General features: G+C 40.0%; 1 protein-coding gene across 2 annotated transcripts in view; it reads right to left on the minus strand.

Annotated features, from left to right (window-relative positions):
* LRCH2 (leucine rich repeats and calponin homology domain containing 2) overlaps positions 1 to 25,271 on the minus strand; it is a 100,340-nt gene extending 75,069 nt beyond the window's left edge. For both annotated transcript variants that reach the window (XM_047844871.1, XM_047844870.1), the window contains exon 1: positions 24,920 to 25,271. In XM_047844871.1, the coding sequence (XP_047700827.1) occupies positions 24,920 to 25,271 (352 nt within the window). The remainder of the gene's footprint in view (positions 1 to 24,919) is intronic.
* Positions 25,272 to 26,505: the final 1,234 nt, after the last annotated feature.

Consider the following 26,505-nt stretch of genomic DNA (forward strand, 5'->3'; position numbering starts at 1 on the left):
TATCTCCCAATAGTACCATGTACATTCCTTATCAAGCAGGGATTTGAAGTTGCAGCCTCACCACAGAGACTATACAAGGTAAAACAATTACCTTAATTCTCAAGTTCGCTGTCGTCCTGCACTTACTGTCTGTGATAGAGGCAGGCAAATCCTGATCCTCACCTTCTAAGCCCCATTCTCTTTATTTCCTGGGCAGCATTCTGACTGGACTCATTTATTCAAACAAAATTCTCTTAAGCACTATGAATTAGGCACTAGGTGTTAAGGTAGGTAAAAAGCCCAATCAGACACCAACCCTAAGTAATCCCAATTATTGTTTCACTCTAGCACCAAATATAATCTACTTAGATAATAACAACTCACTGAAAGAAGCTATGGAAGAAGAATCACACCCACTTAGTTCTACTAAAATTGTAATTTTTATAAAGCTGTTGTGGTGAGACCAGTACTATATCATTCGTGGAGTATATCTCAAAGTTCACACAAAGACTGGCAGCATGAAAAGGGAAAGGTAGCCACTATTTAGCAGCTGAGCACTAAACTGGATCTGAATATTCTGATTCTACTGATTACTACCTATAAAACATCGCCAAAGTCACTTATTTACTATTCCTCACTCACTCAGAGATATTGGAAAGGAGTGAATCTTCTATGAAAAACCTAAAATCCCAAGAAACAATAGAAATGAAGGGAAAATTACCAACTTGCACCTAGTGAGATATATATATATATATATATATATATGCTAATAAAGATACAAAATAAAATGATAGAAATTGATCATTATATTCAGTTCTTATGACATGGAAAATATGTACCAGAAGTCTATGTCTTTACGGTGTGGATAAAAATCAACCAACCCAAAAGCATGTATCCTAATATGAAAATTTTAAAATTAAATTTTCTGTGCCCTTTGGTAACTGGTATTACTCAAATGTAAGCAGTTACAGTATGTAAAATCTCATTAATATGCTCTCAAATATGAATGCTTCCTTACCTATTTTTCCATCTAGAAGAAATGTCAGGACTAAAAACAAAAGCAACAAGAAACCAGGAGGCATCACAGCTGTCTGTTGATGCAAGAATGGAGAGTGTCTTTGAAGTATCAGAGACTCTGATGTTGGAGCCTGATGGGAAATGACAACCCCGTGGCTCTGGCATCTGCTTTCAACAGATGCCCTCTGCAAAGACAGGTGATTTCTTGATTCAGTATTCCCTAGAAGGGTGTTGGGCTGTCATTCGGGACAAGATAATGGAAAGTCCATCTAAAACTCTGAAGCCTTGTTGAATGAGTAAGACGTATGGGTAACAGAATTTCTAAGCTCCGTGGTGAGTTAAATTGCTAACCGTAAGTACAGTGGAGAGAAAAAAAAGGGGGGTCAAGTAGATATGTGAAAAAAAATGAAGGAAAAATGCTTTAAAGCCAACAATTATGAGAAACAATAACAGGCAGACCTCACTGGCCTACAGCAACCAACACTGGAAAGCTCTTTTTGAGCACAGGCACTTTGAGAAGTAAGGGTGCAAACAAAAACAGATGCTACAAGGAGAAACCACAGCTGCTAACCAGAGGGTAGATTACATGCATGCTCAGTGAGAAAAGGACTGTGAGTCATACAACTATTAGGCCACGTGGAAGTATGAGACTTTATTTAAAAAAAAAAAAAAAAAAAAGAGGGGGCAGCTCCATGCAGTTATCTGTAGGAAATCCTGCGAAGTGTTTTAGTTTCGCCAAGAAATAACGACTAATTAACCGTGCAATGACACTCCAACATCAAAGTAATGTTTAAAAATGACACTATACTTCAAACCTTATGAAGACTTATTCTACTGTACATTTGGCATTATGAATCTATGCAGTATTATTTATTAAATGGTTCTTGGAAAACCTTTATTTTCAAAAGACAAATGTTATAGCCTCATCATATAACTTTTACTAAAATAAATTCCAGATGGAGGAAAAAGATAAAAATGAACCAGAAAAAAAACCAGAAAAACACTGTAGTGAACAGTCACTATTAGAATGGGGAAGGACTTTCAAAGCATTAAATAAGGGAATAATTCAAAAATGAAAAGATTTCTAGATTTAGTGACATAACAAGAAAGGAAAACTGAAATAAAAAAAAAAAAGCAATGTATATATATATATATATATATATATATATATATGTATACACACATCCCAATAGCTCATAGGTAAAACCTGGGCCAAAGACATAAACAGAATCAAAAATGAAAAATTATCAATGACCAAGATGCCCATGAAAATATGTTCAACCTCACTGTCAATCAAAAGAAATGCAAAGAATAAGATACCATAACTCACTCATCAAATTTAAAGGTTTTTAAAGGTATCGCTCAGTATTGGCAAGGCATTTCCATACACCACTGATGGGATTTCAAAATGAGATAACCTGTCTAGAAGGCAATTTGACAATATGAATCAAGGTCCCAAAAAATGTTCATACCCATTGATCCAAGAAATCAACCTCTAGCAATTTTTGAAACCAAATAAAGATACATAAGAAATTATGTACATTGGCAGCACCTGAGTGGCTCAGTCGGTTAAGCATCCAACTTCGGATCAGGTCATGATCTCACATTTCTTGAGTTTGAGCCTGCATGGGGCCGTCTGTGGTCAGCACAGAGCCCGCTTTGGATCCTCTGTCCCCCTCTCTCTCTGCCCCTCCCCTGCACTCTCTCAAAATAAATAAACTTAAAAAAACCTTTTAATTAAAAAAAAGGAAATTATGTACATTTAAGGATTATTTAAAACAGTAGAAAATTAGAAACAACTTAAATGTCCAACAGTAGGTAAAGGCTAAGTAAAATATGGTATATACTTAAAGTAGAAGATCTTGCAGCCTTTAAAAATTTAATTTTAATTAAATTTAATTTAATTAATTTAATTTTAATTAAATTTAATTAATTTAATTTAAATTATTTTAATTCCTTAATACGAAAATAAGAATACTCACAAAATAACTAGAGCATTTTAAATATCAAGCTGTATACACAGTATGAACCGTTTCCTTTAAAAAGGTACATTTTTAGAAAGTACCTTTTATACACTCTTTCATACACATATAAAGGTAGGGAGTGTGGGAGTATGAAGTAAATATACCAAAATGTTAATATTTATTCAAGGTTGGTGGAATGCGGAGTATTTTGTATTTTCTTCCCTATGCTTTTATTTTCCAGGTTTTCTACAATAAATAAACGTTTCTGTTATGAGAAAAACACAACATTATACTATTTTAAGGGTATTCGACTGACTACACAAGGTAAACTGAATTCTAACCATATACATCCCACTCATTAAAATGGTATGTGCAGACAGTTACAGGCTTTGTAAGTTGGTATTATATATAATCTTCTCTTTTGATGGGACACAACTTGGTCCTGCTACCACAACCTCCTACAAAGCATCTATCACACGTTATCATCTATAACATGACGCTGAGTCATGTTATACTGACTCTACTAAACATCATAATTTATTAAATTACCAGGAAAGTATGCAACTTTTAATGGCAAGATCATGCTCTCATGTCAATCCTTTTCTTTTTTTTTAAGTGTATTTATTTTTGAGAGACAGAGAGATAGGATACGTTTATACAGTATACTTTTTATTTGTCTTAATTTAGACACCTTAGTAGCTTCCTACTGCATGAGAAAAGAAAAATCTAATGTAATAAGAGAACAGTCTGCATCAAATGGACTCCCCAGAATAGTAGGCTTTGGATTCCAAAACAAAAGTAGTTCTTTAAAAAAAGAGGTGGGGGAGGTCACCTGGCTGGCTCAGTAGGTAGAGCATGTGACTCTTGATCTAAAAAGGGTCATGAGTTTGAGCCCCACATTGGGCTCAAAAAGTACTCATAAAGTAGAGCTTACTTTCAACAAGCAGTCCTGGGGTGGTGGTGGGGGGGACACCTGGGTGGCTTAGCTGGTTAAGCGTCTGACTTCGGCTCAGGTTGTGATCTCACGGTTCATGGGTTCAAGCCTGGCAACAGGCTGCGTGCTGACAATGCAGAGCCAGCTTGGGATTCTCTCTCTCTCTGCCCCCCCCCCCCCCGACTTGCACTTTCTCTCTCAAAATAAATAAATGAACTTAAAAAAAAAAGTAGTCCTAAGGGCACCTGGGTGGCTCAGTCAGTTAGGCATCTGACTCTTTGTTAATTTTTTTTAATCTTTTTATTTTGAGAGAAAGAGAGATCAGGGGTGGGGACAGAGAGAGAGAAAGGGAGAGAGAGAGAATCCCAAGCAGACTCCACACCGCCAACATGCAACCAGATGCAGGGCTCAAACTCATGAACCACGAGACCATGACCTGAGCCAAAATCAAGAGGCAGAGGCTCAACTGACCGAGCCACCCATGTGCCCCGTAAGTGGACCAACTCCTGATTTCAGCTCAGGTCATGATCTCACTGTTTCACCAGTTCGAGCCCCGTGTCGGGCACTGCTCACTGACCATGCGGGGCCTACTTGGGATTCTCCCTCTTTCCCTCTCTCTGCCCTTCCCCTGTTCACACTCTGTCTCTCTCAAAATAAATAAATAAACTTAAAAAAAAAGAGGCTAATGACCGCTTCTCAGCCTTTTGATTAAGATCAAGTGTCAAAAGAATGGCTAATGAATTATCTTTTTTAAAAAAAGTAGTCTTTGAGGAGGGTTAAAAACAACAACAACAACAAATCCAAGAGCAAGCTAAATAGATACAAAACCATCCTAAATAAAACTAACTGCTTCATCTTTGATGAATCCAGATTATGAGGAATTTTACAGGCAGTATACTGTGCTCTTTAAGAAAAAGTACTGTATTTAGAGAGCAAAGATCATGCTTACTTGAGTTGTTTCACAACAAAGCACTAAAATATCAGATGCTGATATTTTTTTTAATGTTTTTTTTTGTTTGTTTTTTGTTTTTGAGACAGAGAGAGACAGAGCATGAATGGGGGAGGGTCAGAGAGAGAGGGAGACAGAATCTGATGCAGGTTCCAGGCTCTGAGCCATCAGCACAGAGCCTGATGCGGGGCTCGAACCCACGGACCGTGAGATCATGACCTGAGCCGAAGTCGGACACTCAACCGACTGAGCCACCCAGGCGCCCCTGGATGCGGAAATTAAAAGCAAGTTACAGCACATTAATCACAAAGTAATGACAAATTCCACAAACCAGGCCAAAGAAGACTCCATCCGTTCGTGGTAAGTGGTCAAGCAACGCCTACAGAGCAGCACACTGGCAGCTACCAGTAAGACCGAGTGAATTCACAGGCACTTTATTGCTAACAGAGAAAGCATCGTAGGAACGCTATCAGTCCCCCACGTCTCAAGTCCTACAGGACACAACCAAACTGGAGGGAGGGACCAAGTGACAGACCACAGGCACAGTGGGCCGCCCGTTCTGGAGACGTCAATTCTAGACTGGATTGCAGCTCTGCACTTTTATGCTCACAGCTATACCTGGATGTCCAGCGTCCCAAAATGAGAGAAGAAGATAATAAACTCCCACAAGATAGGGAGGTGGATGAGAAATGACCTGACGTCATCTGTCTATGTGCCCTGTACCGGGGAGGAGTCTTCCCCCAAGATATGGGTCAGACCGTGGTCGAGCCCGGCGTATGTGGACTATGAGGAAACGTGCAAGATCACCAAGGTACCGTGGCAGAGCCATTCCACTAGTTTTTAGTAAAAAAGAACAAGAAGTCCGTACATAAAAGAATATACCATGACGTGCCCACAATATACCATGACCTCCCCACAATTTTAAATCCAGAAATCTGACAACCATTGCAGAGAAGCACAACACCGAACCAAACACTATAGGGAATTTTTGTATCTGCCCTCAAAGCATTTAAATTCCTCTCGGGGCAAGCAATTTAAAGCCAAAAATACAATTGCACCTGGCTGTCTACTCACATTAAATAGTCACTTAAAATTCTAACAGTAGAAGATGGTTAAATAAAATACGGTCCATTCATACAATAGACTATTAGGCCGTCATAAAAAATGTTATAAAAATTTTTCTTCAATGAACACTGGCATAAGGAAGACTCAGGAAGAACAATTTGGAAGAAGACTGTACAACAGACTATAATGGGAAGACTTTTATGGCAACATTACACAGATAAATGTTGAGAAAATTCAACGATGAGGTGATGAGGCTTTTTACAAGAGAAGCACTGAACATATAAAGAGTTGTTTATGAGGGCCTTTAAGCTCTGATCCTACTGAGGATGATAAACTTTGCAACTCGGAAGTGTAGACCTTAGCTTTGCCTAAGGCAAATGGAGGACGACAGACGAATCATGTAAGGACAGAGTACTGGACCAAGACATGCAAAAAATATAGTTTTAAACAATTTAGAGCTATACTACCAAGAAAACTGCTAAATCTAATCATAAAATGTGCATTTATCTCCCAATTTTTATGGGACTTCATCTACCAATGTAATTTTCAAAACAGAATTTGTTAAACCAACATAATAATCCTCAAAACATTTTATAATTCAATATTTTCTGTGGGGGCTGGGCTTAGGAATCCCCCGGGCTTACACCAATGGGTTAACAAGGCACAAAGAAATACAAAGCCATAGGATGCTCACACCCGAGTTTGGGTAAACCAGATTGGCACACTAAGAATAGGGAGGTGTAAAGGCACCCCAAAATAGAGAGGGGATGCAGAGCCCCCAGAATAGAGAGGGAGGGGCAAAAACCCAAAATAGGAACGGGCGCAAAGGTTCCCAATACAAAGGTATACGACGTAAACCAGATCAGGCGTGCGGGGCCAAAATGCCCCCCAATTTAGTACTATAGCAGAAAAGCTGCTTTCACAGGAGGGAAGGGCCAAGTTAGGTAAACTGATAAACTGGACTATGGATTGCTGTGCTGCAGGCGAAGCAGCCCACAGTGGAGATGGTTAACAAAAGAAAAGGTGCCTTGTTAACCCTGAGGTTATTCCCCCTATCTGTCTCATCCCCTAGGCTAGCTAAGATAAACAAGCACAGCGCCTCCTGTCTGCCCTCAACAACCATCTGCCCATCTGCCCGGCGCCAGGATTTTGTTTTGTAACTGACCCAAACCCCAAACACCGTATATCTTCAAAACCCCCCTTTTCCCTCATGTCCCCAAGTTAATGTTCACTGTTCCTTTGTCTCTTTGTGCACGCCCATCACGTTTGTAAGCCTTCTGATCTGAATAAATACAGGGCAAGGACCCTTATTTGGGGCTCTTGTCTTTTTCCAGACATTAGCCATCTCTCACTTTAATCCTGCATCCCCCTCTTTTGCTGACCAAAAGAGAACTTTAGACTTAGAGTCTACCACAGTTTTCAAAAATCAATTTAATTAGTTAACCTAAATATTTAAAAGTAGTCAACTATTCTGTGGAGCACCTGGCTGGCTCATTTGGTAGAACATGCAACTCTTGATCTCGGGATCGTGGGTTCAAGCCCTATGTTGGTCATACAGTCTATAAACAAACAAACAAACAAACAAATAAATAAAAGCTGTCAATTATTATAAAATAAAAACATATCCCATGCTACAATATAACAATATACAAAAACTATAGATAAAATAAATACACTTTTTTTTTTTAGAAGAGCATGACTCTTGATCTCAGGATCATGAGTTCAAGCCCCACACTAGGTCTGGAGGTTATTAAAAACACAAAGAAATAAACTTTAAAAAAAACTATAGCTAATGTGCAATAGTTAAAAATTAAATAATCATATTTCTGCATATGAAGCAATAATAAACTTATTTTTGTAGTGACTGGCTGGCTCAGCCGGTAGAGCACACAACTCATGATCTTAGGGTCGTGAGTTCAAGCCCAACGCTGGGCATGGAGCCTACTTTCAAAAACTAAAATAAAAAATAAACGTATTTCTTTTCTTCTAATAGTTTTTCATTTTTTTAAATAATAACAAAGCAATTATTATTTTTTTTAATGTTTATTTTTGAAAGAGAGACAGCGTGACTGGAGGAGGGGCAGAGAGAGAGGGAGACACAGAATCTGAAGCAGGCTCCAGGCTCTGAGCCGTCAGCACAGAGCCTGACACGGGGCTTGAACTCACGAACTGCGAGATCATGACCCGAGCCGAAGTCGGACACTTAACCAACTGAGCTACCCAGGTACCTCAATAACAAAATAATTAAAACAACATCAGGGAGACAATGAGAAGTCCAATCTGACTGGAGAACAGAGTACACAGATGAGTAGTGGGAAATATAGAGGAAAAAGAAATAGACAAATTATGGGAGAACTGAAAAGGCATTCAGGGTAAGAAGTATGCTTAATTGAACAAATGTGTTAAACACCTACTATGCACCACACACTCTACTTTAGTGCTGGAGTGGCAGCAAAGTAACTACATTCAAATAACTCCAAAATCAGTAAAAGGAAATGTAAACAAATACCATATTTCTTTGATTTTATAATGCCCGTTTTCTTCTAATGTTAACATTTCTGAAATCCACGTGTGTGCTTATTGTGGAAGTTTTCTTTCCAGAAAAGTTATTAAATTGATGGTGAATGCTACAACAAAGGAAATACATTAATTGCAATAAAGGATCACACCTGTTATAACAGAAGTATAGAGTAATCACGATATGTGGAAGATGAGAGGACAGGAAACAAATAAAGACCTGATCTGGGATACAAAAGATCGATAGGAATTCACAAGGTAGAAAAGAAGGAGAAGGACATTTAACAGTAGGTGGTAAAAACATGGAAACCTAGAAGCTCATGATATGGGGCACCAGGGTGGCTCAGTCAGTTAAGTGTCCAGCTCTTGGTTTCAGCTCAGGTCACGATCTCAGTTTCATGACTTTGAGCCCCACACCGGGCTAATGTGCTAGCAGCGTGGAGCCTGCTTGGGATTCTCATTCTCCCTCTTTCTCTTCCCCTCCCCCGCTCGTGCTCTGTCTTTCTCAAAATAAACTTAAAAAGAAAAAAAAAAAAAAGAAGTGCATGATACCATCAAGGAACAGCATGTAGTTTGGGAGACTGCACTGTGGAGTCTGGGGGCAGCATAAGACTAACTTGAGGGGTGCCTGGGTGGCTCGGTCGGTTAAGCGACTGACTTCACCTCAGGTCATGACCTCACGGTTTGTGAGTTCAAGCCCCATGTTGGGCTCTGTGCTGACAGATCCGAGCCAGCTTCCGGTTCTGTGTCTCCCTCTCTCTCTGCCCCTCCCCCATTCACACTCTGTCTCTCTCTCTTTCAAAAATAAATAAATATTAAAAAAAAAAAAAAGACTAACTTGAAGAGCAGTAAGCCAGGAATGCAAGGGGGATATAATAGACAAAAAACAATCAAAGTAAGTATACCATATTAATGCAGTAAAAGACAAAACCCACGTGATCATCTCAACAGACACAGAAAAAGCATCTGAAAAATCCAACACCCTACTGTGATTTAAAAAATTTTTCAAAAACTTCGGTATAAAAGGCACTTTCTTCAACTTAATAAAGGGCATCTATGAAAAAAACAGAGCTAACACCATATTCAATGGTGAAAGACTGACTGCATTCCTCTTAAATTCAGGAACAAGGCAAGAATTTCCACTCTCACCATTTCTACTCAACATTGTACTACCAGAAGTTCTAGCCAGGACAATTAAGTCAGAAACAAGTAAAAAGCATCCAGATTAAAAAAAAAAAAAAAAAAAAAAAAGTAAAACATTTCTATTTGCAGATGACATGATCTTGTATACAGAAAAACCTACTGATCCATTAAAAAACTATTAGAATGAAGACACTAGTTCAGCAAGGTTGCAAGATAAAAGCTCAGTATGTAAAAACCAATTATATTTCTATGCACTAGCAATGAGTATCCCCACAACAAAATTAAGAAAAAATGTCCATATTTACTCAGCCATAAAAAAAAATCTTGCCATATGAAACAATTTGGATGAAACCAGATGGTATTATGGTAAGTGAAATAAGTCAGCAGAAAAAGATAAATACCTTGTGATTTCACTTATATTTGGAATCTAAAAAACAAAACAAATAAAACAAACATAAACACAGAGAACAAACTGGTGGTGGGAGGAGGGATGGGCAGAATAGGTGATGGGGATTAAGAGGAACAAATTTCCAGTTATGAAATAAATAAGTTACGGGAATGTAAAGTGTGGCATAGGGAATATAGTCAATAGTATTGTAATAACTTTGTAGGGTGATAGATGATAACTACACATCATGGTAATCATTTTGTAATGTTTATTAACGTCAAATCAGTACACTGTAGAATTGAAACTAATCTAATATTCTATGACAAGTAAACTTTAAAAAAGAAAAATTCTATTTACAGTAAAATAAAAAAAAAATAAAAACTTAGGAAAATTATAAAATGTTGAAAGAAATGAAAACTATAAATAAGTCAAAAGACATGAACATTTGAGACACCCGGGTGGCTCAGTCGGTTAAGGGTCCGAATTCAGCTCAGGTCATGATCTTGTGGTTTGTGAGTTCAAGCTGTACTGACAGCTCAGAGCCTGGAGCTCACTTGGGATTCTGTGTCTCCCTCTCTCTCGGCCCCTCCCCTACTCATGCCGTGTGTCTTTCTCTCAAAAATAAATGAACGTTTTAGGAAAAATTTTGTTTTAAATTTTTACAGACATGAATATTCACAGGTTGGACAATCTAATATTAAGACAGTAAAACTCCCCCAAAGTGATCTAGAAATTCAACACAATTCCTATCAAAATCCCAACTTGCATTTTCTAAAGAAATGGACAGGCTGATCCTAAAATTTATACAAGAAGGCAAGGGTCTCAGAGCGGCCAAAGCAATCTTGGAAAAGAACAATGCTGGAAGACTCACACCTCCTGGTTATAAAACTTCAGACACAGCTCACTACACAGCTACAGAAATCAAGAGAGTGTGGTACTGGGATAAGGACAGAAATATATATATATATATATATATATATATATATATATATATATGTATATATAACAGAAATAAAGATCAATGGAGTAGAATTGAGAGTCCAGACAATCAACTGATTTTCAACAAAGGTGACAAGACAAGTGGATGAGGAAAGAAATCTATTATCGAGAAATGGTGCTAGCACAACCAAATATCCACATGCAAAAGGATAAAGGTGGACCCTGATCTCACACCATACACAAAAAACTAAAAATGGACAATACACCTAAATGTAAAAGCTAAAGCTCTGAAATTCAAACAAAAACATAAGGGTAAGCCTTCAGAACCCTGGGTTAGGCAATGGTTTCTCAGGTATGGCACCAAAAGCACAAGTAACATAACTAAAAATAGATAAAATGTGCTTTGTCAAAATTTCAAAATTTTGTGTTTCAAAGTAGAGATCCCACAGAATAGGAAACAAATATTTGCAAACCATATATCTGTGAAGGGATTTATGTACGGAATTAAAAAAATAAAAACTCTTATAACTCAGTAAAGATAAGACAGCCCAGGGGCGCCTGGGTGGCGCAGTCGGTTAAGCGTCCGACTTCAGCCAGGTCACGATCTCGCGGCCTGTGAGTTCGAGCCCCGCGTCAGGCTCTGGGCTGATGGCTCAGAGCCTGGAGCCTGTTTCCAATCCTGTGTCTCCCTCTCTCTCTGCCCCTCTCCCGTTCATGCTGTCTCTCTCTGTCCCAAAAATAAATAAACGTTAAAAAAAAAAAAAAAAAAAAAAAAAGATAAGACAGCCCAATTAGAAAACGGGCAAAAAGTCTGAAGAGATATTTCCATTAGGAAGATATACACGAGATGCTTAACATCATCAGTTATTAGGGAAATGCAAATCAAAACCATGAGGAGATTATACTTCACACCCTAAGATGGCTGTCAACAAAAATACAGCTAATAACAAATGTTGTCCAGGAGGTGGAGAAATTAGAATCCTCACGATGTAAAATGGTGGTGCTAGCACTTTGGAAACAATTTAACATTTCCTCGGATTGTTAAACATAGAATTACCACGGGATTCAGGAATTCCACACCTACCTATATACACAAAAAAGTGACAAGAGACATCTACACAAAAACTTGTACATCAGTGTTCACAGCAGTATTATTTATAATAAACAGCCAGAGTGGAAACAATCCAATTGTCTATCAATTGATGAATGGATAAATAAAATGTACCATGGAATATTATTCAGATTTAAAAAGGAATGAAGTACTGATACATGCTACAACATAAACGAACTTTGAAAACATTATGGTAAATAAATCTGTCACAAAAGGCCAGATACTTTATGAATCAATCTATATGAAATGTCCAGAATGGGCTAATTCTATAGAGACAGAAAAGAGATTAGCGGCTAACCAAGTCTGGATGAGGGGAATGAGAGGGTAATGGGGAGGGACTGCTTATAGTTATGGGGTTTTGGGGGAACAAAATGGAAATATTCGAAAATTACACTGTAGTGATGGGTGCAGAACTAATAATCAATAAACTATACACTTTAATTTTTTTTATTCTGTTTTTTTTAATTTAAGAGAGCTTGCAGGCACACACACGTGCATGCAGGGGTGGTGGAGGGGTGGAGGGAGAGGGAGAGAGAGAATCTTAAGCAGGCTCCTTGCTCAGCATAGAGCCCAATGCGGGGCTCAACCCCATGACCCTGGGATCATGACCTGAGCTGAAATGGAGAGTCGGACGCTCAGGGTGCCTGGGTGGCTCAGTTGGTTAAGCGTCAGACTTCGGCTCAGGTCATGATCTCACGGTTCCTGGGTTTGAGCCCCACAGCTCAGAGCCTGGAGCCTGCTTCAGATTCTGTGTCTCCCTCTCTCTTCTTGTCCCCTGCTGTGCTCTCTCTCTCTCTCTCTGTAAGAATAAATAAACTAAAAAACAAACAAACAAACAAAAAAGAGACCCTCAACCAACTGAGCCATCCAGGTGCCCCTATACTATCTATATACTTTAAATGGGTGAATTTTTGTTATGTGACTTATAACTCAAGAAAATGTTAAAAAGAAAAGGAGTAAGCAGAGATAGATCTGGAAAAAAAGATCTGTGTCTTAAAATATGAAACTGGACCTCATTCTATTATATAAAAATCAATTCCATATTGATTAGGAACTTAAACATCCAAAACAACCCTTTAAAACTCTTAGTAAAAAAGGTAGATGAATATATTTCACACATTCTTAAAACAAGATGCAAAAAGCAATAACTATAAAGCACGGACAAAGTTGACTGTATTCAAATTTTGAACATTTGCTCATGAAAAGACTTCTTAAAAAGCAAAAAGAGGGGCGCCTGGGTGGCTCAGTCAGTTAAGCGTCTGACTTCAGCTCAGGTCATGATCTCGCGGTCCATGAGTTGAAGCCCCGCGTCGGGCTCTGTGCTGACAGCCCAGAGCCTGGAGCCTGCTTTGGATTCTGTGTCTCCCTCTCTCTCTGCCCCTCTCCGGCTTGTGTTCTGTTTCTCTCTGTCTCTCAAAATAAATAAATAAGCAAATGTTTTTTAAAAATTAAAAAAAAAACAATTTAAAAAAGTAGCAAAAAGACAAGTGATAAACTAGGAGAAAATATTCACAATATGCAAAGTTGACAAATGAGTAGTGTAAGGAATACTTTTTTTAACTCATAGAATTCTATAAGAAAAGGACAAACAGGGGCGCCTGGGTGGCGCAGTTGGTTAAGCGTCCGACTTCAGCCAGGTCACAATCTCACGGTCCGTGAGTTCGAGCCCCGCGTCAGGCTCTGGGCTGATGGCTCAGAGCCTGGAGCCTGTTTCCGATTCTGTGTCTCCCTCTCTCTCTGCCCCTCCCCTGCTCATGCTCTGTCTCTCTCTGTCCCAAAAATAAATAAACGTTGAAAAAAAAATTAAAAAAAAAAAAAAGAAAAGAAAAGGACAACCAACCAATAGAAATGGGGCAAAATACACAAAAAGTGATTTCACAGTACAGGAAACAGCTATGGCCAAAAAGACATTTGAAGGTATGTTAACATCACTCGTGATCAGAAAAATGTATACCAAGAAACACTTCACTGAAACACCATTTTAAACTCATTTGGTCAAAAGGTGTAGATCTGACAACATTATGTGCTGGAGATCTGGATTCGTAGGCTCTCTCATACATGATGAAGGAAATGTAATTTTTTTTTCATTTCAGAGAGAGAGAGAGAGAGAGAGAACACATGCACAGGGGAGAGGGGCAGAGGAGCGAGGGAGAGAATAGGGAATGCTAAGCAGGTTCCTCGTTCAGCGTGGAGACCGACACAGTGCTCAATCCCAGGACCTTGGCATCATGACCTGAGCTGAATCATGAGTCTGGATGCTCAACCAACTGAGCAACCCGGGAACCCCAAAAGAAATGTAAATTTTACACCAATCTGGCAGTCTCTCAAGTCGAACGCTGGCATGCCACATAACCCCGAAATTCCACTACCAAGTGTATACGCAAGAGAAATTCTTGCACGTGCACCACAGGAGACATAATAATACTTACAGCAGCACTGTTCACAAGAGCAAAAACGTGGCAACAACCCAAATGGCCATCAGAGAGAAAGTGAATAGAGTATAGTATAGTCACACAATGAAAGATAAATATTAAGTAACACAAAAATTACCAGTCATATAGAGCATAGTGTATGCGTTAGCTTTTTTAAACGTTTTTTTAAATATTCAAGACAAAGAATAAGCAAGGTATTGTTACGGAGCCAGCCTACTGGCTCCAAGGTGTGTTAGCAGCTACGAGTGACAATCAGATCTGCATATTAGAAAGAGTGCTGTGGCTACAGTGTGAAGAATTGGATTTGAAGCATATAGCAGGCAGAGAGAGATCATTCAGGAAAACTGCTGGTAAGTCCAGTTAAAGGTGAGGGGAGGAGGACCTGAATTACAACAATAGCAGCGAAAATAGACAGGAAGGAAAGAGATCTGAAAGCTATTCAAAGGGCTATGCCCAACAGGCCTTAGTTCCTAACTAGATATAGAAGGGAAAGGGAAGAGTCGAAAATCATTCCCAAGTTTATGGTCTGGGTGACCAGGGGGTCTAAGGTCAATAGCAAGAGCTGGTTTTTTAACTTATTTTTTTAAGTTTATTTATTTATTTGGAGAGAGAACGCGCACACGAGGGAGGTAGAGGCAGAAAAAGAGGGAGAGAGAGAATCCCAAGCGGGCTCTGTGCCAATAGCAGGGCTTGATCTCACGAACCATGAGATCCTGACCTGAGCCGAAATCAAGAGTCAGAGGCCTAACCAACTGAGCCACACAGGCACCCCAGGAGCTGATTTTTTAAATATATTTTGAGTTTGAGGAGACTCCAAGATGTCAATATTTATGTAGTTTCCCTCTTCATGAGTAACTATAGAATCTGATCCTTTCCCCTACCTCCAATATCCTCTATAAAGCCCTCTCTGATGTTCTACCAATGCAATCAGATGTCACCTCTCCCTCTTTGAACTTGCACTGTGGCAGCCCTCTCTACACACTGCAGGATCCTTAGGGGATTCCAGGCCTCTACCCACTAGATGTCAGTAGCATTCCAAAGTTGTGGCAATCAAAACATCTCCAGATATTACTAAATATACTCTAGGGCAAATCTTCCCTGGTTGAGAACAATTGATCTAGCCTATACAATAGATACGTGAGTACAAATAAGTATTTATTTCATAGCACTGTGAAATCATAAATTCCTTTAAGGCAGCAACTTTACAATCTTGTCTATATAGGTAAAACAGATATGAAAACCCCATTCTTTTTTTTCTTAAACAAATGTTCCTTTGGGGCACCTGGGTGGCTCAGTTGGTTGGGTGTCCAACTCTTGGTTTTGGCTCAGGTCACGATGTCTCAGTTTGGGTTCGAGCCCCGCATTGGGCTCTGTGCTGACAGCCTGCTTTGAATTCCCTCTCTCCCTCTCTCTGCCCCCCTCCCTCACTTGTGTGCTCTTTCTCAAAAAATAAACTTAAAATTTTTTTTTTAAATAAAAAAATAAACAAATGTTATTTTTTTAAAGTTCATTTATTTTTGAGAGAGAGAGATACAGAGTGCAAGCAGGGGATGGGAAGAGAGAGAGGGAGACACGGAATCGGAAGCAGGCTCCAGGCTCCAAGCTGTCAGCACAGAGCCCGACACGGGGCGCGAACTCACAAATCACAAGATCATGAGCTGAGCCAAAGTCTGCACTTAACTGACTGAGCCACCCAGGTACCCCATGACAAATCCATTCTTACATATTAAGGCAGGTTAAGTTATCTATGTTCATAGGGTGCCTGGGTAGCTCAGTTGATTGAGCATCTGGCTCTTGATTTCAGCTCAGGTCATCTCACAGTTTGTGAGTTCAAGTCCTGCATCAGGCTCTACGCTGACAGCACAGAGCCTGCTTGAGATTCTCTCTCTCCCTCTCTCTCTGCCTCACTCCGGCTTGAGCTCTCTCTCTCTCTCTTAAAATAAATATATAAACTTAAAAAAAAGTTATCTATGTCCAATTTACTATTTTTAATTTATAAATATCTTTAAAAGTAATTGATTTCTTTTTAAGTTTTTATTTATTTATTTTATTTATTTAACTACACCAAACATGGGGATCGAACTCTGACCCCAAAATGAAAAGTCACATGCTCTTGTGAGTGAGCCAGGCAGGTACCCCTAAAAGCAACTGATTTCCCACTGACACAGACATCCCCAACCAAATAGCTCAAAGTATTAAGGATTTACATATTGTAATTACTTTTTTAAGAGAGGAAGAATTCTAGGGGTGCCTGGGTGGCTCAGTCGGTTAAGTGTCCGACTTCGGCTCAGGTCATGATCTCACGTTTCGTGAGTTCGAGCCCCACGTCGGGCTCTGTGCCTGGAGAGATTCAGATTCTGTGTCTCCCTCTCCCTCTCCCTCTGCCCCTCCCCCGCTCATGCTCTGTCTCTCTCTGTCTCTCAAAAATAAAGATTAAAAAAAAGAGAGAAAGGAAGAATTCTAGGCTGTGCATTCTAGAGCCTCTTTGGGGCATAACCATCTAATGAAGTGATTTTTGAATGCAATCCAAATTCACAAATGTTCTAGAACTGGTTAGTCTCCGTAGAGTTCAAATAAAAGTTTATGCTGCAGTTAATTATTTCTGTCTTTTGTCATCTTGAATCCCTAATATTATGCATAAAATTCTACTGAAAAAGACTGAAGTGATCAATTTAAAGGTAAAGTGACAAAAATCTCTGTCAAAAATCATACAAGAGTACATAAAATTAGATTTACGTCCTTACTTGGAAAAAAACAACTTTTAAAATTTTTCGTATCAAAAAATACATTAGAAAACAGCCATTGTTTACCCATTAGAGGACACTGATATTCTGTAAGTGGAATGCTACCAACTTACAATTTATTTGAAACAAGAGAAATGTAAAGATTAAAATTTAAAACTTGACCTTTAGAAGACTTGAGTGCACTAGTTTTTAAGTGAGACTAAACATAAACTTAAATTACAATTATAAAACTGTCTTGTACAGGGGCATCTGAGTGGCTCAGTCAGTTAAAGCGTCTGGCTCTTGATTTCAGTTCAGGTCATGATCTCACAGTTCGTGAGTTCGAGCCCTGTGTCCAGCTCTGCACTGACAGCACAGAGCCTCCCTGGGATACACACACACACTCTCTCTCTCTCTCTCTGTCTCTCTGTCTCTCTGTCTCTCTGTCTCTCTCTCTCTCTCTCCTTCTCTGCCCCTCCCCTGCTCATACTCCCTCTATTTCTCTCTCAAAATAAATAAATAAACATTTTTAAAAAATAAAATAAAACTGACTGGTACAGCTTTTATTATATTAAATGGTTCCCTGGAATGTAAGGTGTTCCTTTCTATAAAGGGAAGCAGACAAAACTTTCTGAAACTTTCCAGAGTATTAAAATGATTCAAGAAGTACCCAAATATACCAGAGTGTAACAAAACAGAGAGAACTAAAAGATTTCCCCTCTAGGTCATGATGAAAAACTTTGGGGGCGCCTGGGCGGCTCGGTCGGTTGAGCGTCCGACTTCGGCTCAGGTCGTGATCTCACAGCTCGTGAGTTCGAGCCCCGCGTCAGGCTCTGTGCTGACAGCTCAGAGCCTGCGGCCTGCTTCAGATTCTGTGCCTCCCTCTCTCTCTGCCCCAACTCACTCGCGTTCTGTCTCTGTCTCTCTCAAAAATAAATAAAACATCAAAAAAATTAAAATTAAAATTAAAAAAATAAAAACTTTGTAGAATAAAGGGTGGGTATCACACAGTTTAAGCATCCCTTAGAGTGAGCTGTTGGGATGGTCTAGGAGAATGATATGCCCTTCTGCACAGTTTCACAGTGCCTTGGAAATTAAACAAATACTATGTACCAGGGAATCAATAAGCTGCAAGTCTTCAATTATTTCCATTGGTGAAATATATTTTATTTGTGAAAAGTATTCCTAGCATCATCTTTTATTTTGTCCGTACGCTTCTGGATCTTGTCCCACTTTATGCTTTGATGACAAATAAATGCTTCAGGGTTTGTATTACAGATAATCTAAATCCAAGTATTAAATTTTAAACTTTAAGCAAAGTGTCCCTATAAATCCAATTCCAAAATATCCCGATCAACCACTTCTGTTCTTTTACCTGCCACAGAGTATATATATTTTCTCATAAAATATGATAAGCTCATATTTTCCAAAAGCTACTAATTTAGCTGCTTACCACACAGTCCTAATTCTAAACTGTGGCTTCTTCTCCAAATTGATTCCTTAAAGCACTATGCTCTACTGAATACCTTTTCCTACGCTCATCAACCTTTTCCCTGATGACACTGCCTCAGTTCTTTACGATTAAAAGTTAAGACATTAGCGTCCCCAGACATCTAACTTCACTTGCACCTTAGTCAGGCTACTTCTCCCATCCTTGGCTAACAGCTCCCCACCCTGTTCTTGCTTCCCTCGCCCTCAAATAAAGGTCCTCTCTCCTCCTCCTCTTGCATTTTAACACCGAACTCTCCACCAGTTTCCTCCTCTCAGCCTCTTAGTATGTTTGCGAAAATACAGAGTAAACCTTCGGTTAACATCTGCCCTTAACACGCAGTGTCTATTCTCAACTCTGTGTTCATAACAGTTTTTCCCCTGAAATTCTGCAACTGCCCCTCCTACCTAACCATAACTTGATCCCATGCTGATTGTTGATCTCAAGATTCAGCATACATCTAACTTTAAAGGAAGCTTTCTCAAACTAACTTCACTCCCACTAAAAGGAAGCCTTATGACACAGTTTCACATCACTTATTTGTAGATTTTATAAAAGCATACAATTTCGAATATTCTCATGTCTTTTCCTTTTTATGAATATTTTAGTAAGTTTCTTTTTTAAGTTTGTTTGTTTATTTATTTATTTATTTATTTATTTATTAGTAATCTCTACACCTAACATGGAGCTCCAGCTAAGCCAGCCAGGCACACCTATTCTTTTATAATTGTCACACATATTCCTGTACACATTCAACTACTATGTTACAAACCCTTCAAGGACAAGAACCATGTCTTTTTCTTTTGTACTGGCTAGTCATGTTTCCAAAGTTGGAGATCAATAAAGGCTTTCTTTTTTTTTTTTTTCAACGTTTATTTATTTTTGGGACAGAGAGAGACAGAGCATGAACGGGGGAGGGGCAGAGAGAGAGGGAGACACAGCATCGGAAACAGGCTCCAGGCTCTGAGCCATCAGCCCAGAGCCCGACGCGGGGCTCGAACTCACGGACCGCGAGATCGTGACCTGGCTGAAGTCGGACGCTTAACCGACTGCGCCACCCAGGCGCCCCAATAAAGGCTTTCTTAATGAATCTCTTCTAAAACCGTCAGAAAGAGAAGCATGGCGACAAGCTATGCAACTACCACGCCACACAGAACAAAACACACTGCGCCACGAGCGAAAATTATATGACCTATGAAGTTAGGTAAGCATTCTCCAGAATAAATACTCTATTAGTATAGTGTTTAGTTGAACGAGAGTTTTATTATAAAGGCAGAATGTGTCACGATGGAAATAACACTGTAATGGTGAGTGCTACCGGCGGAAAACCTAGGCTCTGACCCACACTTTGTCATACGCTGGCCATTTCGCTTTGGGCAAATCACTTAACCTCTCACAACAACAAGGAGTAATTACTATGTATACCCTGCCGAGCTCACAGGGTTATTATTAGGATACAATAGTATAATGTACATGAAAGCGCTTAGAAATTTATAAAGAACTATATAAATGGTAATATTTTCATGATGAACATACCCTCCAATTTAAGATGACATTTTATTTTAAAATGTGAACTTACAAAAGAGAGCAATTAGGGGCACCTATTTATGCTGTAGAAGAATTCATCACTGAATAAAATAAATCGCTGCAAGGTCCAGCAACTGAAATTCAATCTAGAGCAAGTAAACGATGAGTTAACTGTCAAAAATGTGCTTCACGTCCAATTTTCCAGGAAGACGCTTATTACATAAAGCAAAGTAGATACCTGAATCAGTCCACAAAATCACAATCACAGGTCCATTCCACTGGATGCACTGAGAGGACCTTCATCTACAATCAGATGCTGCAAAGTTTATCTGGCTCCATTGTACAACCTGATACAATGCACCATATGCCCCGCAGTTGAAGGGGTGAACCAGCACATGTAGGAAATAGTACAGTTGACTCCAGGTTTACAGGAAAACATGTGATTAACCAGGACACAGCACGATCTGATGCGTGTAAGAATTCCTAACTCTGTTTCACAGACCTATTGTTTATGGACATAAAGGGGTAGGAAGAAGCAGAGGGAGCAGCTGCAAGTAGGCTGAGACTTATTTGTAGCATTGGTGACAAAGTCAAAGATGAAAAGCTTCAAGATTTGTTTGGGTGGCTATTAAATAATTTTCAAGCTCTCTTAAGGTCAACAAATTATCACAGTATCCACAGAGACGAAAAAGTTCTAGGTAACTTCCCTTTGCCTCGCCAAGTCTACCTATAGACCGTGGAAGACAAGACATTACAACAAGAGTCAGCTACTTTCCTGAAATGGATTACCAGCTTTCTCATCCCTGTTTTTATGTCTTTATATAGACGAGGACTTGAACCAAGAAGAATCTCAAAGGCAGACATATTCAAAAAGGTCAGGAGCACAAACCACCAATTGAAGATTCAAGTAAATTAGCAAACTCTCCCTTTTAAATATTCATCTCCTGAAAAGGCTGCATAATTAGTTAGCTTTGGGCTACATCAGAGCAGAAGAAGGGGAGTGAGCTAAAGAGGGGAAAAGAAACAAGGAGAGCAGGCGGGCAGGGCCAGGTGAAGAACACACACCAGAAATGCAAAAAAGGTAATGAAACATCAAAAACAAACTTGGTCAATAGCTACCAACTATCCATCTTCCCTCACAGCAAGACTATTAATAGAGAAAACAAGATTTTGCTGCTACGTGTTTTGGGGGCACTATTTTCTTAACGCAAAGTTATTGAACAGTATTAAATATAAACCAGTGCAAATATAAACTGAAGAAACTATAGCTTCTTGTAAGTTTCTACTCATTAGAGGCATGATATAATGGAAAAAAAAATGTGTCTCTGCTTCACCAAGTCTAATAAAAATAATACTGAGGGGCGCCTGGGTGGCTCAATCATATATAAGCATCAGACTCTTGATTTCGGCTCAGGATTTCGGCTCTGGTCCTGATCTCAAGGTGAGATCAAGCCCTGAGGCAGCTGGGCGCTGACAGCAGGGATGGAGCCTGTTTGAGACTCTCTCTCTCTCTCTCTCTCTCTCTCTCTCTGCCCCTCCCCCACTCATTCCCTCGCACTCTCTGCCCCCCCAAGTAAATAAATAAACATTAAGAAAAGTTTATTCCTAGGTATTTAAAAACTAATAAAATAAAATGAAAAGAATACTGAACTAGATCTTGAATACATAGCTCCTAATTTTGATTTTGACCCTCTTGACAAGTGACTTCGGTTTAGTCACTACATTCTTATCCATGTTCTCATTCACTTAAACAGTATTTCTTGAGTACCTTAAAAATGAGCTATTTTAGACTTTCTCAGCCCTGACTACACTTTAGGATCATCTGGGAAGACTTTAAAAACAAAACAAAAAAACGAGCCTCTTGGCCCCTGAGATTCTGATTTAATTGGTCTGGGGTGGGGCCCAGTGTTTTTAAAAAACACTCCCTTGCGATTTTAACGTGCAGCCCAGGTGAAGAACCACAGGTCTATCTTGTCTTGTGGATGTATATGTGAGAAACAGCAAAATGATGCAAAAAGCCTTCCCTGCTTCCTTTGAAATTTATCACTTTTCCCTTCTTATCCAACTTAGTTTTACCCCCAGATTCTCACCACCTCACACCTAGATTAACAGAATACCTTCCTACCTATTTTCCCTTCCTCCAGTCTCCTCCCAATCCAATAAACCATGATATGCTTGCCTAACTAATGAGTTTGGTTCTGAAACATTATCCCACTGAGAGTCATTTTAAGTGTAACAATACCAACAAACAGAACTGTTTTCATCAAACAGAGGATACCTTATGTATACATATGTGTATGTATGAGCGTGTGTATGTGTGTATGTATCATCTCAAATGTGCTCTATTCTTCTTCAGTTTCAGTGTACCCACCTTCATTTATACATAATGAATAGTAGTCCCCTAACCTACAAAAATATTGCCCCTAAATAGTTCATGACTGAATTTTGTCAAAAATGAATGGAAATGAGTCACTCACAAATTTCTCATTTAAATCTGGAAGGGTTCCCACAAGGAACACGCATTCGACTGAAAAAAAACAGTACAATGAGGTGGAATTATCTCAAACCCTCTGTCTTACAGTAGACACCAATAAAGTTTATGACAAATGAATGCTTGCCAACGACAAATACGGTTCTGCTTTGTGTTAAAAGCTCGCCTCAAGAAAACCAACTGAAGGCTTAAAAGCTAAAGAGTATAAGCACACAAGATGATACTGATGCGTATGAAAAATATTATCAAGTACAATATAAGCAATATATAAAGAGAAGACGAAACAAGGAAATGACCTATCCCCTGCCTTTAAGTAGCTCCCCATCTTCTCAGGCACCACATGACACAAACATAAAAAGAAACTAAGGCCAGCACTAACAACTATGTGGTAAAGATAGTAAGTACCATAAAGACTCAAAAACAGGGAGACTGCTATGGACTCAGGGAGTCACAGACAAGTTCTTGGAAAAGCTGGGGCTTGAACAAAACTAAATAGGTGGAGTAAAGGAAGAAATCCCAAGCATGTGGGTGACCTTCAACAAACATGAGGCAGAAAATTCATTAAATACATTTGAGGAACAGGGAGTTGACTTGGTCGGAACAGAGGGTTCTATGTAGGAGTGTTTGGGGTAATAAGGTTGCAACAATAAACTGGAGCAGACAGTGAAAGCCCTGAACGCCAAGCCAGGATGCTCCAACTTTGTCCTACAGACAGATCCTTTACAGGTTATAAAGCACAATAAGCAAAACAGTGTAGCCTTATAATGATGCAGTCTGAAACCATTTTTCTCGAAGCCTTTGAAGAACATACCAAGTACTATAATATTTTGCCAATATATTCATAATTATGTGAACATATTGTTTATGAAATGTGTTCAGAGTGAAGGAGTAAATACTCAAACATGCTTTCCAAAATACAGAATCAGCGATCGATTACGCATTCATAGTTCTTAGGGTAATTCCTAAGAGAACACTGGGCGGAAGGCTTCAATTTTAGGTTTTCCTCCTCTCTGCACCCTCCTCCAAACACATATCTAAATTTAATATCCAGAAACTGAACACACTGAAATAGTGTTACTCCGAAAATAAGAGGCCTTTTATTACTTCTCATTATGGGCGAATTTACTTGCTGTACTGTTTCAAAATTACTACATCTATTCAAATAATTTTACCCATGATCTCTTTCAGCAAAGCAAATAAAAATAGCTAACAAATGTAAAGATTATGAAAAGCAAAAAACCCTTCATGAAACCAAAACACATTTAAAACAATCAGCGCTGATTTATAAGACAGAGGGGAAAGAGAGTATGTTCATAACAAAAAATGCCATCCACAACAAAGAGTACCAGAGAGGGTACGAAGAACATTACAATAGCCAATTTCTCAACCAAAATGATAAGCCATTAGCCCACAACTCCCTGAAGAACAGAGTTCATTCTGTCTCTCAAAAATGCCCTTCAATGTTTTGGCTATTGCTGCTATAAAAATTAGGACTCTTAACATAACTCAAAAGAAGGATCCTTTCCCCTAGTAACCGGACACGTTAGTGATTGATGATTTCATTTGCCGCTGCAGCAAATACTAATTTAACCACCACTACCTTCTCAACACCAGGAAAATGAAAAATCTCAGTCTTTACAGGCATACGTGACAAGAAGGCAAGAATATTCTCGGATGATTCACACACATACACACACAAAATAAGAACACAAGAAAACCGTGGCAATGCTGCTGTCGCTGTACTACGAAAAGGAATATGCCGTTCTTACAGGCACGTATGCCTTTAAAGAATATGTAGCAATTGTGATTTTATGTATTGTCTTTTTTTTTTTTTTTAACCCGTCCGGGGAAAGATGGGAACATCCAGGAGAGTTGGAAGAAGTGCATTAAGGAAGGTGTCAACACCTCCCTCCCTACTCCTTACTGGACAAAGTCGCTTTAACAATAATGCTCTTTCACCCCTCACATCCCGCCCGGTTTCCATACATCCTTCAATCAGCACACACGCACGCGCGCGCGCGCGCGCGCACACACACACACACACACACACACACACACACCCGCCACCATTCCCTCCTCTCCCCCTCACATTCAGGAGAACAGGCTGCTCCGACTTTGTCAGTCTCGCCGCCCCCGCGAACCCGCCCAGACCAGCAGAGTCCAACAACGCAGCCACGCAGCCACCTACTCCCCCCCACCTCCTCCATCCGAGCCCAGCTTCCCCTCCCCGCCCCCCACCCCGTCCTGTCACCTGCTTGGGTGGTGTCCGTCAGGTCGTAGCCGCTGCCGGGGAAGTCTCGGAGTTTCCTACCGCTGAGGCTCAGGATGCCGGAGTTGCCCGCCTCCTCCAGGGCCCGGTCCAGGCTCCTCACCGTGTGCTGAGGCTGCAGGCTCCCCGGGTTCCACTGCGGCCCGTTGGGGAACGGCTGACCGAAGAGAGTCGGTACCGGGATGGGCACCACCAGGGTCCCGCCGCCGCCGCCGCCGCCTCCCCCTCCGGCTCCGCCACCTCCCCCTCCGGCTGCGCCACCGCCACCGCTACTTCCACCTCCACCACAACCGCCGCCCCCACTGTTAACACCACCTCCCTGACTCGCCGCCATGTTCCTGGGAGAGAGAATAGCCCCCGACAATACTCTCAGCTTGTGCCGCGAGTGTAGGGGATTCTTAGGACGCATGCGCAGGCTGGGGGGGTGGCGGCTGGGGGGGGCGAGGTTGAGGGTGGGAAGGAACCAGGGGGCGGGCTGGGAGGAGGTGTTGGGTAGAGAAGAGACGGTGTTCAAACGTGCAGAACGCTTGCTTTAAGAAATGTGTGCTCAGAGGAAGGATGCTAAATCTCGGTTCCGCTGCTTTGGGTACCAAAATCTTGCGAAGCGACACCAGCTTAAACACAGGTCAGTTAGCAGTAGGTCTCCAAATCTGGAAATTGCTTCACCTTTCTCCCTCTGCAAAACAAAGGCAAATATATCAGATAGGGGTGAAAGGGATTCGTTTCAGAATATATTGAAACAGCATTCAGAAGGGCTATCAGCCACCTTATTGAAACGCTTACCGCACATGCCTCAGGAATTGTTTACCAGTGTTGACACGGAGAGAAACGGCGGAGGGGCATTTGGGGAGGAAAACTGATGCAGAATTGAGTTTTAAGCATATATGAATTTTGCCATATAATTTAGACTTCCAAAATAGGAAACGACTTTTTAAATGTTTTCAAGTATGTGTGGGTCCCAGCCAAACTGCTGCCTTCCAAAACTTGGAAAAGTTCTCTGCATGCTGTTCTATCACTCTTTGAAGTTGTGCCAAGATCTCCAAAATATCTCAGGTTTCTTCTCATCATGTCAGTATGGCTGATGGAAAACTCTTTGATCGTTAAACAACCTGAAAGTTTATTTTTGGAATGAAGGTTTTGGTTTTAGGTGGAATTCTGTAGGTTTAACACTTGAAGATAACAAGCTAATCAATCTTGGATTTTAGGAGGTCATTCTTAGAACCTGAACCCAATCATTCAGGCCACTGTTACCTCTCTACCTGCACTCAGAGTATTCAAGTCTTTTTCACGAAGAGTCAGTAAAGTTACCAAAAAAAAAAAAAAAACCTATCAGAATGCTTGGACATATTCGGTTATCATTAATTTGAATATCCAATGCATCTCTTTTACATGCATTTCAATTTGAGCAATCTGCTAACAATCTCATTTTCTTAGAGCTATCTCCACAAAAGCTTATCTGCCATTGGCTCTACTTTGGGGAAAAATGCAGGAGAAATTAACAACTTGTCTAAATTGCTTTGTGGCCATACAGGCTAATTAAAATTATGTTGTCAGAAATTACATTTGCC

The sequence above is a fragment of the Prionailurus viverrinus genome, chromosome X (genome assembly GCF_022837055.1).
Source record: "Prionailurus viverrinus isolate Anna chromosome X, UM_Priviv_1.0, whole genome shotgun sequence".
In the NCBI taxonomy this organism is placed as follows: domain Eukaryota; kingdom Metazoa; phylum Chordata; class Mammalia; order Carnivora; family Felidae; genus Prionailurus; species Prionailurus viverrinus.